Source organism: Haliotis rufescens, unplaced genomic scaffold, assembly GCF_023055435.1.
Source record: "Haliotis rufescens isolate VD_foot unplaced genomic scaffold, xgHalRufe1.0.p SCAF_34, whole genome shotgun sequence".
In the NCBI taxonomy this organism is placed as follows: domain Eukaryota; kingdom Metazoa; phylum Mollusca; class Gastropoda; order Lepetellida; family Haliotidae; genus Haliotis; species Haliotis rufescens.
The window spans coordinates 3,991,687-4,007,240 of NW_025964046.1; the positions used below are offsets into that span (position 1 = coordinate 3,991,687).

Here is a 15,554-nt window from a genome sequence, read left to right on the forward strand (position 1 = left end):
CACAACCTTCGCCTGACTCAAATGAACATATCCGTATAGTTGAACAGTCTTAACAATATTCATAAAGAAAACGTTCCCACGTCTAACCAGCACCTCAAGCCAAACGAGGAGTGACTGTAATGGTTAGACGCTTGTTCCCCGATTTAGCCCCAGATAGCAAGAATGTAGAATCATGTTGAATTGTGACTGTAGGCAACCCGATACATTTTCGATAAGCATCAGAATATATTCACTTGGCATAAAAGCAAGCCGTCTTATAGTTAATGTCATTCTGCAGATTACGACGCTCGGCTGCAGTGATCTGGTGATTGCCATTACGAAACGGTTGCAGTTGTTGGAATACACGGTTGAAGTCGTTGGTATCGAAGCTTGTGTCTCCGACAGTTGATCCATTCCTTACGGTGACAATAAGGTAATCATAAGCATGTTTTCTGAGATTTAATGTTAGTCTGTTTCTTTGTTGTTTAACGCCGCACTCAGCAATATACCAACTATGTGACAGCGGTCTGTAAATAATCGAGTCTGGACCTGACAATCCAGTGATTGACATCATGAATATAGATCCACGCAATTGGGATATTAATTGCATTAACCAAGTCAGTCGTAGGTAACCAGTCGGCGTGGACTGTGTTCTTTGTATGAATCACTGGATTGTCTGACTAATTACAGATTGACGTCATTCAGATTGAGTACGGCGTTAAGGAACACACACACACACACACACACGTGCACGCACGCACGCGCGCACGCACACACACACACTAAAAGAATAGCTAGTAAAGTGAACATCTGAATGATCGGACATTAGACTGCACGTCATCAAAAAGGGGAAAATCAAAACCAGTTTTCTCTTCTGGGGTAAAGTATCTGAGATATATTGAGTTATCCAAGGCTGATAATTATACAGACACTTTTTAATGTTGTGAAAATATAACTTATGAAAAATTATAAAAAAAACTAATGATGTATGCACCAAGTCATGGGGTAGTATTGTAAATTGATATTAAACCCACGTGAAAATAAGGATGTGTGATTGTTTCGGGATGTGGTTGATGATCATGAGATGGCTCTATTTGCTTTACACAGAAGATGATATTTTGTCAAGTGTATTCACACACGCGGACGCTTGAAAAACCGGTAAAATAAACTTAATTAAAGTCACGAGCTACAGATAAGCAGAGTATTTGCGGAAAATATCCCCCAATATATTAAAAACCCAGTCACTTTCGAATAACTTGTGTACAGAAACGCAAGCATTAAATGAAAAATCAATGTATAAAACAGCACGCGTAAATACCCAATGAACCTTTTTTCAGCATGCAAAGGAGCTAATTTCCGAGTCAAGCCTATATGTTTAGAACATATACATCTAAAACAATATTTCATTTTTTTAAACCTTAAAATGTTCACTAATTTTGGGAAAAACCCAACAGAGTAATGAAAAGATGAGTGAAAAAATATTGGTTACCCAAAGAAAAATGTAATAATAATATTAAAATAGGAACCCTAGGGTAAAAACTCAATTGCTCAACAAGTTATCTGGAGCTCTGTTAAAGTGTGAAAAAACATTATGGTTCCAATTTTTTATTATTGGTTATCTAAATATAAGCTGCTGGCTGTAATCTAAAGTCATGGCGTACTGGTGTTACTTGGGACCGCCTCCGTGGTCTAGTGGTAGAGCGTCCGCCCGGAGAGCGGAAGGTCTGTGGTTCGATCCCCGGCCGCGTCATACCAAAAGACTTTAAAAGATGGTTCTTGTTGTTACCCTGTCTGGCGCTCGGCATTAAGGGGCTAAAACAAGGACTGGTCGGCTCGGAGTCAGTATACTGTGTCTGAATGGGGTATTCATATTTAACTGCAGCATGGTATCTCAGTGAGCTAGCACTATAAACCGGACTAGTACAAGCAGCGACACAAACACACACGCGCTATATAAGTGCAATAATCTTTGACGCGTCGTTGAACCCCATTTCACCTCACCTATGTAACAGTGACCCTGGACATAGCAGAGGCTTGTCGCTTCTAAGTATTAGTATTATGAGAAAGCGCTTTTGTACTATTCCTACGATAGATTAACGAAAATTGTAGAAACTAGGAAATATGAAGCCGGGGACACAAAATATTGAGAATATTTTATTAATATTTCATAGCGACATACCACTCGAAAGGAAATGTAAGTTTTATTTTACATTTATTGATTTCAAAAAGGCTTTTGATGTGGTAAAGCGACAAAATCTGAAATATGTGTAGTGGTTGCAAACGCAACAAATTGATGACGTCATGGTGCTATTAACAGAGGCCTATCTTCCTTCTGTGTGGTTGACAAAGACGACATATGGAACGTGACATTGTGTTGACCCAGCAACTACGGTCGTCAAACGACGCCTCTGACGCTGATTGGTCACAAGTGCATTCGGTTGTTTCAATCCTCAGTAGACAAATGTTGTTGTACTCTCTGATAATGATGTCCAACGATTCTATCACGATACACCCACACACAGGTTTTCAAAAAAACCCTGCACATTGTTCCCCTTGCTACACGCCTGTCCGTTCTCGAATATGAGGTAATGAAAGAGTTACCCAATCATTGCTTACCGGGATATTTATTTCTTGGATATTTTTTTGAAATAAAACTTGATCCTCAGCAAACTGTGAGTAGCATTATGATACGAAGTTGATAATTACTGGTAGAAATATTTTAACGTCTAAAATGTTGCTGATATACCTGTTCACCAGGGTGTAGGTTATACTGTTTTCCCATCAATGCGAGAGGGGGCGATCGGGTAGCGTTGAAGCGTTCGTTGTCACGCTGAAGACCCGGGTTCGAATCCCGACATGGGTACAATGTGTGAAGCCCATTTCTGGTGTCCCCCGCCGCGATATTGCTGGAATAATGCTAAAAGCGGCGTAAAACCAATGGGAGAACTGAAATTGTATTTGAGTTAATCAAATACAACATTAAGAGTACAATACTGATGTACTGATATTTTCTTTGAATAAATATTTAATGTCCAACTTTAAAAATAAAATATGTATTGTTGAAATAAACAAAATGGAATGACTGATATTTTAGAATTAATTGAATGTATTTATCAATAGAAACACAAACTTTACAATATCAGAAATGTCAACAGTATATTTGCTCATTAGTTTTGTAGTGAAACTCGTTTACAAAGATTGCATGAGGACGGTTTTATTTCAATAGTCTCTCAATGCTCTAAGGATGTTGGTATGTTGCCTGGCAACAACATCCACTGACAAACGATGCACATTTACACAGCCTCAAACCACGTCAACATCTTTTACAGACGTGATGAACATATTTTCAGAATCGTTTGGTAGCGGAAGCGTAAATAATGAACATATTTAAGTTACCTTCAATGGTAAAGGCGCTGGAGTTTGTCCGAGGTTGTCCTAGTGGGCGTGCCTTGAATATTAGTGCATCGGTGTATTATTTATACTCAGCTTCATTATTAAACGAGTCACACCGATAATAGGTGAGTGAGTATAGTTTTACGTCACTTCTAACAATTTCCAGCAATATCATGGCGGGGGGGACACCAGACATTGGCTTCGCACAAGTGGGGAATCGAACCCGGGTCTTCAGCGTGACGAGCGAACGCTTTTAACCACTAGGCTACCACACCGCACCCACATATAATAAGAGATAAAATGTCTCATTTTCAACTTCCAAGAGTGCAGTTCAGTGGATCGCATGTGTAGGGGGTAAACTACAGGTTGCGTCCGGACAAGAGTTTAGGGTATTTTTTCCACCACCTTCAGTCTTGCGCTTTTCAATGTTTTTAAAAGTCGTTGCCCATTTCTCCTGTTTCATAAAAAAATACATCCACTCTGTGTGACATAGGCGGAAACCATCCACTCTGTGTGACATAGGCGGAAACCAGCCACTCTGTGTGACATAGGCGGAAACCATCCACTCTGTGTGACATAGGCGGAAACCAGCCACTCTGTGTGACATAGGCGGAAACCATCCACTCTGTGTGACATAGGCGGAAACCATCCACTCTGTGTGACATATGCGGAAACCATCCGCTCTGTGTGACATAGGCGGAAACCATCCGCTCTGTGTGACATAGGCGGAAACCATCCGCTCTGTGTGACATAGGCGGAAACCATCCACTCTGTGTGACATAGGCGGAAACCATCCACTCTGTGTGACATAGGCGGAAACCATCCGCTCTGTGTGACATAGGCGGAAACCAGCCACTCTGTGTGACATAGGGGGAAACCATCCACTCTGTGTAACATAGGCGGAAACCATCCACTCTGTGTGACATAGGGGGAAACCATCCACTCTGTGTGACATAGGCGGAAACCATCCGCTCTGTGTGACATAGGCGGAAACCATCCACTCTGTGTGACATAGGCGGAAACCATCCACTCTGTGTGACATAGGCGGAAACCATCCACTCTGTGTGACATAGGCGGAAACGACCGCATACATTGATAATCACATTGCCAACATACTCAGATCTAGTGATGCCAGATCCCAAGGTGATCCTTGAGTGAGTGAGTGAGTGAGTGAGTGAGTTGGGTTTAACGCCGCTTTTAACATTATTTCAGTTATATCACGGCATGTCAGCTTAATGTGGGAGGAAAGCCCGAAGTGATGCAGGTCTAAGACCTTTACCGCTTCGGTGAAACCCACGAGCACGGGTATGGTGCTGACAAACCTAGAAACATAATCGGGGCGAACCGGGATTCGAACCCAGAATCATAGGTTTCTGGCGTGCCCAAGAGACGCAACTCTGCACAGCGAAGTGCGGCGCCTTAGACGACTGGGCCACCCGTGCCCCCAGTGAGTGAGTGAGTGTGAGTGAGTGAGTGAGTGAGTGAGTGAGTGAGTGAGTGAGTGAGTGAGGTTTAACTAAAAGCAAAATCACGGCGGGGGGGGCACCGGCCAATGGGGTCCACACATTGTACCCATGTGGGGAATCGAACCCGTTACGAGCGAACACTTTAACCACTAGGCTACCCCGACGCCCCAGTGATCCTTGAACAATGACGCTGATAATATGTTGGCTATGTTTGTGTTTCAGAAACGACAAGAATGACTATCACGCATCTCCTCGCTCTGCTGGTGTTATCGCCCACATTGATTGATGCAGGTACGTGTAACAGTTGTATTAACACTCGAAGTTGGTTCATGATGGCTGCACAGTAGAGACATGTTTGATACCTGTAATCGTGGATCGTGGTTGTTATGCTGTCTATAGCGTCACGTTATTGTTGATGACATGAATAGCGTAGGCGATGACGTGAAGACGTAGAGCGTGTTGAGGAAGTAGTCCGTGTGAAGGATGTTGTGTGTGGGAGGCAGAAGGCGGTAGTCCTGGATATACCACGTCTTTATGATAATGAGACCGCCTCCGTGGTCTAATAGTAGAGCCTCCGCCCGGAGAGCTGAAGGTCCGGGGTTCGATCCCCGGCCGCACCATACCAACAGACGTAAAAGATGGTACTTGTTGTTACCCTGTCTGGCGCTCGGCATTAAGGGGCGAAAACAAATACTGGTCGGCTCGGAGTCAGTATACTGTGCGGATATATCTATCCTTATCAATTATCAATGCGAGCTAGTAATTAATTCTGGAAATCCGAAGCCCCACTCTTCACGTTATCGGCCTAACTATTGAGATTATGTTGGAATAAACTAAATGAACGCCTGATGAACGCTTGTCTTTGGCGAACACCTGGTGTCATCACTGATTTCCGATGATCCATTCATACAATTGTCACCGCTATGGCAAACAATGGAGTGTGTTTCGGCAGAGAGGTTCTTCTCTGACGCTGACGTTTTATCTACAGTAAACTACGGTTATGCCGAAGGGACCACTTATTTTAGTTCGATATAACCGTAGTTTGTTTTAAGCATATATATATAGCGTGTATACAACAAATGGACGGGACTAAGTATATTCAGTTCGTTATATCCGTCAGGTCGTTATAACCGTGTTCGTTATAACCGTAGTTTACTGTTTATTATGATGGACGGACACTTATTCAGACCCTATTATTAACGGCCGCCATGATACAGTTGGAATAAAGTTGGTGAGGTATACAGCAGGACAAACACACATTGGCGTGAGTGCACTAAAGTCCTATCTCACGATAACTTTGTTCGGTCATTTCTGTAGACCGCCTCCGTGGTCTAGTGGTAGAGCGTCCGCCCGGAGAGCGGAAGATCCGCGGTTCGATCCCCGGCCGCGTCATACCAAAAGATGTTACAAGATGGTACTTGTTGTTACCCTGTCGAGCGCTCGGCATTAAGGGGCTAAAACAAGGACTGGCCGGCTCAGAGTCAGTATACTGTGTCTGAGTTGGGTATTCATGTTAAACTGCGGCATGGTATCCAAGTGAGCTAGCACTATAAATCGGCATCAGTCCGGACTAGTACAAGCAGCCACACAAACACACACGTACATGCACGACGCTATATAAGTGCAATAATCTTGGACGTGACGTTAAACCCCATTTCACCTCACCTCATTTTGTTTTCAGAGTGCATTACAAGTTGCGCCGGCAAATCAACGACTAACGGCGTCCGCTACCCCGACTGCGACGACTGCACCTACTACATCAGATGTGAACCAGCTGGCTTATCACGCAGGAAGTGTCCAGCAACGCTGAATTTCAACTCTGCTGAAAATAACTGTGATACTGTTGCAAATGCAGTTTGCGGGTAAGAATTGTGTGAGTGAAGGGGGGGGGGGGGTATCATAGTGGTTTAAGAGTTCGCTCGCTCACTCGTCACGCCGACACTGGAACACTATCACTAACGTCGCTGTAACGGTGGCGTTCCAATATCCACCTATGATAACAGGACGTGTGATCCTTTCATCACAAATCCCTCGCAATACCACTGCACCAGACTCCCACAAGGATGAATCTCTTGAATGCATGACGTCATCGCTTTGATACTGTGTATCCGCTGATGCGGGGGCAAATGTCGATGACGTCACCGCGAGGAAGCGGTCGCGCAGATGCAACGTGCGCAAATGACGGCCTCATGTGTGGTGGTCTCACGTGGTCAGCCACTTTGTGGAATGTCCCTTGTTTGCGAAGTCTGGTGGAATCGCTGACGAAGTCTGGCAATGGTCAGTCGCTGAACTCGATACAACATTGACCTCGTCAACACCATTCAAAGACACCACTCTCTCTGTTCTGCTGGTGACCTTGGCATTTTGCTTGCTGTTATGACCTGTGATAGTTTCGAATCTGTCCGCTGTGAAACCCCATGTACTCTTTCTTTCGTACTGTCATTCAACAATGGTTTCATACAAATTCACGACAAACCGTTTTCTACTTCCAAAAGTATTTCGGGTGTGTTTGTGCAATCGCTTTCACATGAATTCGGTTTCATTCAGCCAACGTATTTATCCCTATTCACAACCAATGTAAACAATGGATACTTTCTTTTGATCTTGAAATGGTAAAAACGAATCCAAATTATTAAACATAGATATAACTCATACATTGCTCTCGGCCTTCGTGATGTCCTCAATCGGGTGTGAGTTGATCACTGTATTCAGTCAATCATAATCGTCAATCATATGTTCAGCTATGGTTGTATTTAGGCAGTCGGTCAATCACAGTCGTCAATCAGGTGTCTAGCATCACTGTATGCAGTCTGTCGTCTGTCAATCACAGTTGTCAATCAGGCATCTAACAATCAATGTTTGCAGTCAGTCGTCTGTCAATCACAGTCGTCAATCAGGTGTCTAGCATCAATGTTTGCAGTCTGTCGTCTGTCAATCACAGTTGTCAATCAGGCATCTAACAATCAATGTTTGCAGTCAGTCGTCTGTCAATCACAGTTGTCAATCAGGCATCTAACAATCAATGTTTGCAGTCAGTCGTCTGTCAATCACAGTCGTCAATCAGGTATCTAACAATCAATGTTTGCAGTCAGTCGTCTGTCAATCACAGTCGTCAATCAGGTATCTAACAATCAATGTTTGCAGTCAGTCGTCTGTCAATCACAGTCGACAATCAGGTATCTAACAATCAATGTTTGCAGTCAGTCGTCTGTCAATCACAGTCGTCAATCAGGGATCTAACAATCAATGTTTGCAGTCAGTCGTCTGTCAATCACAGTCGTCAATCAGGTATCTAACAATCAATGTTTGCAGTCAGTCGTCTGTCAATAACAGTCGTCAATCAGGCATCTAACAATCGATGTTTGCAGTCAGTCGTCTGTCAATCACAGTCGTCAATCAGGTATCTAACAATCAATGTTTGCAGTCAGTCGTCTGTCAATCACAGTCGTCAATCAGGTATCTAACAATCAATGTTTGCAGTCAGTCGTCTGTCAATCACAGTCGTCAATCAGGTATCTAACAATCAATGTTTGCAGTCAGTCGTCTGTCAATCACAGTCGTCAATCAGGTATCTAACAATCAATGTTCGCAGTCATTCGTCTGTCAATCACATCCGTCAATCAGGCATCTAACAATCTTACTAATTTTCCTTGAAGAACAACGTCAGCGACTACATCCGCAACTACATCAGCCACTACATCTGCGACTACATCTGCCACTACATCTGCAACTACATCTGCCACTACATCTGCAACAACTTCAGCAACGACCTCACAGACAACGACATCGCTAACGACTCCGGCAGGTAAAAAAAAGTTAAATAATCAGGCGTTAAATCATACTACCAGCATATATTGAGGATCGTGCCTCCGCCCCTGATGATAACGCTGGGACGAATGTCTATGTGGCCACCACTGGTTAAAGGCCGGAAAATGGTTTGCCAGCTCATTAATAGATTCCCAACTTGCTTTACGAAGTAAAGATGTCCACGTTTAATTACAATGGAAACCTCCTCTCGTCTCCGTTCGATAGGACCTCCACCATAATACAGTAAAGTACGGTTATAACGAACTCAAAGGGACTACTAATTTTAGTTCGTTATAACCGTAGTTTGTTATAAGCATATATACAGCATAATACAGCTAATTATCGGGACCAAAAAAGTAGTTCGTTATATCCGTCAGTTCGTTATAAGCGTGTTCGTTATAACCGTAGTTTACTGTACCATAATAACGGCAGGGCTAATTCCGTTCACTTGTAAGAGGCACGGGTGGCCCAGTCGTGTAAGGCGCCAATTCGCTATGCAGAGTTTCGTCCCTTGGACGCACCAGGCGCCTATGATTGTGGGTTCGAATCCCTGTTCGCAAAGATCATGTTTCTAGGTTTGTCAGCACCATACCCGTGCTCGTGGGTTTCACCGAAGTGGTAAACGTCTGAGACCTGCATCACTTCGGGCTTTCCTCCCACATTAAGCTGACACGCCGTGATAAAACTGGAATACTGTTAAAAGCGGCGTTAAACCAAACTCACTCACTCACTCTATGTATTTACAGAGGGGACATGCGTGTCATCGTGTGTGGGGATCCCAGCCTCCAGTGAGAGGTACCCGCATTGCACCAACTGCAACCTATATGTACAGTGTCTGCCTGGGGGGATAACCATCACCGCCTGTCCCTCCTCACTCCACCACAACGACGCCAACGACGAATGTGACTTTCCCGCGAATGCCGGTTGCACGTAAGTTACATGAATTCGTAAGACTGCGTGCATGTGTGCGTGGGTTTGGAGCCAAAGTGCATGCATATGTGCGTGGGTTTGGAGCCAAAGTGCATGCATGGATGCGTGGGTTTGACGCGTGGGTTTGGAGCCAAAGTGCATGCATGTGTACGTAGGTTTGGAGCCAAAGTGCATGCATGTGTGCGTAGGTTTGGAGCCAAAGTGCATGCATGGATGCGTGGGTTTGATGCGTGGGTTTGGAGCCAAAGTGCATGCATGTGTGCAGGGGGTTTGGATCCAAAGAAAATGCATGTGTGCATGAGTTATGAGCCAAAGTGCATGCATATGTGCGTGGGTTTGGAGCCAAAGTGTCTGCATGTGTACGTGGGTTTTGAGCCAAAGTGCCTGCATGTGTGCGTTGGTTTGGAGCCAAAGTGCCTGCAAGTGTACGTGGGTTTTGAGCCAAAGTGCCTGCATGTGTGCGTTGGTTTTGAGCCAAAGTGCCTGCATGTGTACGTGGGTTTTGAGCCAAAGTGCATGCATGTGTACGTAGGTTTGGAGCCAAAGCGAATGCATGTGTACGTGGGTTTGGAGCCAAAGTGCATGCATGTGTAGGTGGGATTGGAACCAAAGTGCATGCATGTGTACGTGGGTTTGGAACCAAAGTGCATGCATGTGTACGTGGGTTTGGAGCCAAAGTGCATGCATGTGTACGTGGGTTTGGAACCAGAGTGCATGCATGGGTACGTGGGTTTGGAGCCAAAGTGCATGCATGTGTGCGTGGGTTTGGAGCCAAAGTGCATGCATGTGTACGTGGGTTTGGAACCAAAGTGCATGCATGTGTACGTGGGTTTGGAGCCAAAGTGCATGCATGTGTACGTGGGTTTGGAGCCAAAGTGCATGCATGTGTACGTGGGTTTGGAACCAAAGTGCATGCATGTGTACGTGGGTTTGGAACCAAAGTGCATGCATGTGTACGTGGGTTTGGAGCCAAAGTGCATGCATGTGTGCGTGGGTTTGGAGCCAAAGTGCATGCATGTGTACGTGGGTTTGGAGCCAAAGTGCATGCATGGATGCGTGGGTTTGGAGCCAAAGTACATGCATGTGTACGTGGGTTTGGAGCCAAAGTGCATGCATGTGTACGTGGGTTTGGAGCCAAAGTGCATGCATGTGTACGTGGGTTTGGAGCCAAAGTGCATGCATGGATGCGTGGGTTTGGAGCCAAAGTACATGCATGTGTACGTGGGTTTGGAGCCAAAGTGCATGCATGTGTACGTAGGTTTGGAGCCAAAGTACATGCATGTGTACGTGGGTTTGGAACCAAAGTGCCTGCCTGTGTACGTGGGTTTGGAGCCAAAGTGCATGCATGTGTACGTGGGTTTGGAGGTAAAATTCCTGCATGTGTACGTAGGTTTGGAGCCAAAGTGCATGCATGTGTACGTGGGTTTGGAGCCAAAGTGCATGCATGGATGCGTGGGTTTGGAGCCAAAGTACATGCATGTGTACGTGGGTTTGGAGCCAAAGTGCATGCATGTGTACGTAGGTTTGGAGCCAAAGTGCATGCATGTGTACGTAGGTTTGGAACCAAAGTGCCTGCCTGTGTACGTGGGTTTGGAGCCAAAGTGCATGCATGTGTACGTGGGTTTGGAGGTAAAATTCCTGCATGTGTACGTAGGTTAGGAGCCAAAGTGCATGCATGTGTACGTGGGTTTTTTTAAAATTTATTTTATTAAAAAAAATTTAAACATACATTTTTATTATTAATTCACAATGAATACAAATATATTTAATGTGATTCATGGTCCTGTTAAGGCTGGATATACAAGCTTTTATTTTGAACCCTTATTATGTCATGTGTTTTGTTGTGCACAAAAATTAAAATCTCTCTCGGTGCGGAATGAAGGGTTTCCGGGTAAAGGGGGCTTTGGAATAACGAGGTTTGGCTGTTGAGAGTTTTGTGGCTCCCGGGATATTGTTTTAAGAAGGGTTTTATGGAAAAGTTGATGTTTCAGACTTACGTCACCAACGACGTCAGCAACAACTTCTGCAACGACGTCAGCGACTACAACATCACGTACTACGTCACCAACAACGACTTCTCTTACGACCAATCGTAAGTACAACATATGATTAAATCACTTCCATGTCTTGGTAGGCTTGGGGTCAATTGTAATCCTTTTTCGTTTGTTATTTCGTTATTTCGACTTTTCAAACTACTCTAACCCAATTAATAAGTGTGTCCAAACGCCGACACTGCGTGAAATAAAACGGTAAATGAAACTTAGTTTAATTTAATATTACGACATATTTAATAAATTTAAAAACATACTTTGGGCTTGGTACCTGTATGACATAACGAATAACGGTATCATATAATTTCTCTGACCTGGTTGAATTAACGGAACAGTGAGTCAGTGAGTATGTTTTTAGCAATATCACGGCGGTAGACACCAAAAATAGGCCCAACACATTGTACCCATGTGAGGAATCGAACCCGCCCTCCGACTTGACGAGCGAACGCTTTAACCACTAGGCATCTCCGTACATCATCTTGAAGTAGCAATTGATCATATCAACCCAGCATCCCTCTCAGACCTCCTTCCGATCCATGTAGATAATATCATTGGACGCGCAGTATGATGAGGTGAGGTGAAATGGGGTTTAACGTCGCGTCCAAGATTATTGCACTTATATAGCGACGTGCATGCACGTGTGTGTGTGTGTGTGGCTGCTTGTACTAGTCCTGACTGATTTATAGTGCTAGCTCACTGAGATACCATGCCAGAGTTTAACATGAATACCCCACTCAGACACAGTATACTGACTCCGAGCCGACCAGTCCTTGTTTTAGCCCCTTAATGCCGAGCGCCAGACAGGGTAACAACAAGTATCATCTTTTAACGTCTTTTGGTACGACGCGGCCGGTGATCTAACCCCGGACCTTCCGCTTGTGGATTGTGTTTGTGTTGGGAAGGATTGTGTTTGTGTTGGATAGGATTGTGTTTGTTAGGGGCAGGATTGTCCTAACCTTCAGCAGTTTTGCTTCTATGTCTATGTTTGGTTTGTATTTCCAGCCTCTAACGTCTGCCTCTCCAGCTGCAACAACGTTGCCGTCAGCAACGAGCGTTACCCGTACTGTGGGTCGTGCACCCATTATGTCCAGTGTCTCAACAGTGGGATGACTTTGGTGAAATGTCCCGGAAACCTGTGGCACAACGACGCCATCGACGACTGCGACATTCCAAGTAATACGATCTGCTAGTAAGTCTCACTCCAGCCTTATCTGTCTAACACACACACACACACACACACATACACACACACACACACACAGACATACACACAGACACACACACACAAACACACACACACACAGACACACACACAGACAGACATACATACATACATACATACATACATACATACATACATACATACACACACACACAGAGACACACACACAGACACAGAGACACACACAGACACAGACACACACATATATACACACAAACACACACACACACACAGACACACACACACACAGACAGACATACATACATACATACATACATACATACATACATACATACATACATACATACACACACAGAGAGACACACACAGACACAGACACATACACACATACATACACACACAGACAGACATACATACATACATATACACACACAGAGACACACACAGACACAGACATACATACAGACATGCATGCACACAGACACACATACAAACATACACACAGAGACACACACAGACACGCACGCACGCACGCACGCAAACGCGCGTGATTCTACTGCATGCCGTACGTGAAAATTGCATTTGTGATTAACATAATCATTTGAATTCTGACTGATTGGAATTATCTTTTTTCAAGCGCGACGACGACGACGTCCCAGACAACACCTGCTACAGCTGTAGCATCAGGAACAACCGGGACCTGCATCTCATCCTGCTCCGGCCAGACCGACGGCAACTACCAGCACTGCTCCACATGCTCCAGCTACATCGCCTGCTCCAACGGCTTAAAATACAGCATGCCGTGCGCCGGAAACTTGATCTGGGACAACGTAGAGAAACAATGTCTAGGAACGTCGGGCACCTGCACCCCGATCACCCCACCGTAAACTGCAAGAAGACTCGTCCCCTAATCGATGAATGTTATGTGCGAAAATACGACAAACCAATCGGAATGCGTGTACGATTTCAAGTTTGTCAAACAGTCCCTCAGAAAAAAAGTTTTGATTTTACATATGATTTGCATCAAGAAATATACCCAAGATGTGTTCAATCATACTGTATAATTCTGTACGTCCCGATGTGCTTTAAATTGCATCTGAAATATATGTAATATAAGGGGAAATATATGTGAACCATTAAGCAACGAGGTGACAATTGATTTAGGTATACCCGTTTTTGCTAAGACAAATCACCATGAGTGGGGCATGAATCGCTATTCGGCTTGTCCCGGAATAACACGAGTTGGTCACGAATGTTTCAGGATAACTCGTGTTCTATTCGGTACCACTCGTGTCATTCCGGAACAAGCCGAGATTCGTGGCCGTTTTAAACCCAAACGCGTCTCTCACAACCTCCCCGGTCAGAATCTTAAACAGTTTGTCCCTTACAGATATTAGGAGTTCGGATAATTTTCAATATAGGTCAACACTTGAGATTATTTAGGAGTATTTACAGGTACATTCCCACTTTTTTTTCGTGTTTTCGTTTTCGAAGGGAGACGTTTTGTAGGGGGTCGGGTCTTGCAGTTTTACGGAAATGGGGGACTCGTTGCTTTAACTTGTTTTTTGGGTCCGTCCCCCACCGAGCCTGCGTTCTTGTTATGGATGAGTTGTCAGGAAGGCAACAGTTTTTTTAGATTCCATCAAAGAGCAACTGAGGAAAAGATGTAATGTGGCCTTTGAATAAAAAAATATGCATTTTGAAAATCTTACGGTGTTGTGTATTTAACATAGCTACGCGATATATAGCAAGGTACAATGAATTATCATATAAAGGGTAAGTGTCTCGGCAGGATAAAGCCAACGGATAAAAACGATATCCGTTAAGGGTCATATGCGGAGAGAGATGCAAATATCAAAGGTCAAGTAGGGACTACTTTCACTGTTTATAAACAAACATGGCGTCGCCCTCGTCGTTCGGCGATCGAGTCAGAATTAACCATCGGGAATCTGGATAAACTACAGGGATAATTGCTATCATTATCAAAAGAAAAGTCTAATATACTGACAATCAGTGTCTGACTGTGACGTAGCTAAGGCATTTTATAAGTTTTGGCAACTTTGGAGATACAAATTTTGAAACAATTTTGCGAGGGCACTAGGCCTAGCCAAGCGGGATCAGTAGGGATATCTGTGCTTGTAGACCTCTGCGGCTTGAAACCTCCACAAATTAAAATATTTGGATTTGGTCGAAATATGTCTGAATTGTTACCTTGTTTCGTATTGTCGCTGTGTGTACATCTGACTACACTTCTTAACGTTATGACATGACAGACCGACTGTCAACAACGTCTGAATAGACTAGGGTTAGAGTGGCTTCCCTTTGACAAAGGGCAGTTACTCTAGCGGACAGACCGATGGATTGGCGAAAGACAATTAAAAACAATTGTTGTTTTGCGTATATGTTGTATCACCACTGTATAAGAAACAGATTTCTGTTGGAATTATATTGGCTACTGTCACTGTCCGACTGACACATCACTTACCCTGTGACGTAATAAATATTAATGCGCGCATTCCAGGAAGACTCGCAATGTTTCGGTATAATGTTTGTGAGAGAGGGAAAGCGATTTTGAAGCACAAAATTAAAGAATGACATTATATGATAAAGAGGTTATCACGCTTGTGTGTTTGGAGATGGTTAATATCCTGTATTAGGAATAAACACTATGTTAATTATTTAACTCGCCAAGGCTAGCTAAATACAATGTTTATTCCTAATGCAGGATATTTACCATCCCCAAAC

The 15,554-nt window shown here is 44.0% G+C and overlaps 1 protein-coding gene across 1 annotated transcript; it reads left to right on the top strand.

Moving 5' to 3' along the window:
- The first annotated feature begins 268 nt into the window (after positions 1-268).
- Positions 269-14,515, top strand: LOC124115350 (uncharacterized protein YBL113C-like). The gene is made up of 8 exons (XM_048381006.1): positions 269-412; positions 5,061-5,129; positions 6,520-6,700; positions 8,495-8,643; positions 9,392-9,575; positions 11,567-11,667; positions 12,629-12,815; positions 13,447-14,515. Exons 2-8 carry the CDS (start codon positions 5,072-5,074, stop codon positions 13,694-13,696), a joined length of 1,110 nt encoding a protein of 369 aa, XP_048236963.1. The 5' UTR covers positions 269-412; positions 5,061-5,071; the 3' UTR covers positions 13,697-14,515.
- Positions 14,516-15,554: the final 1,039 nt, after the last annotated feature.

Bases quoted from the DNA above. Each gene is read 5' to 3' on its own strand.
- LOC124115350 (XM_048381006.1), top strand. From the start codon at position 5,072: ATGACTATCACGCATCTCCTCGCTCTGCTGGTGTTATCGCCCACATTG. The intron at 6,701-8,494 runs GTAAGAATTGTG...TTTTCCTTGAAG, and splicing joins GTTGCAAATGCAGTTTGCGG to AACAACGTCAGCGACTACAT. The intron at 9,576-11,566 runs GTAAGTTACATG...TTGATGTTTCAG, and splicing joins CCCGCGAATGCCGGTTGCAC to ACTTACGTCACCAACGACGT.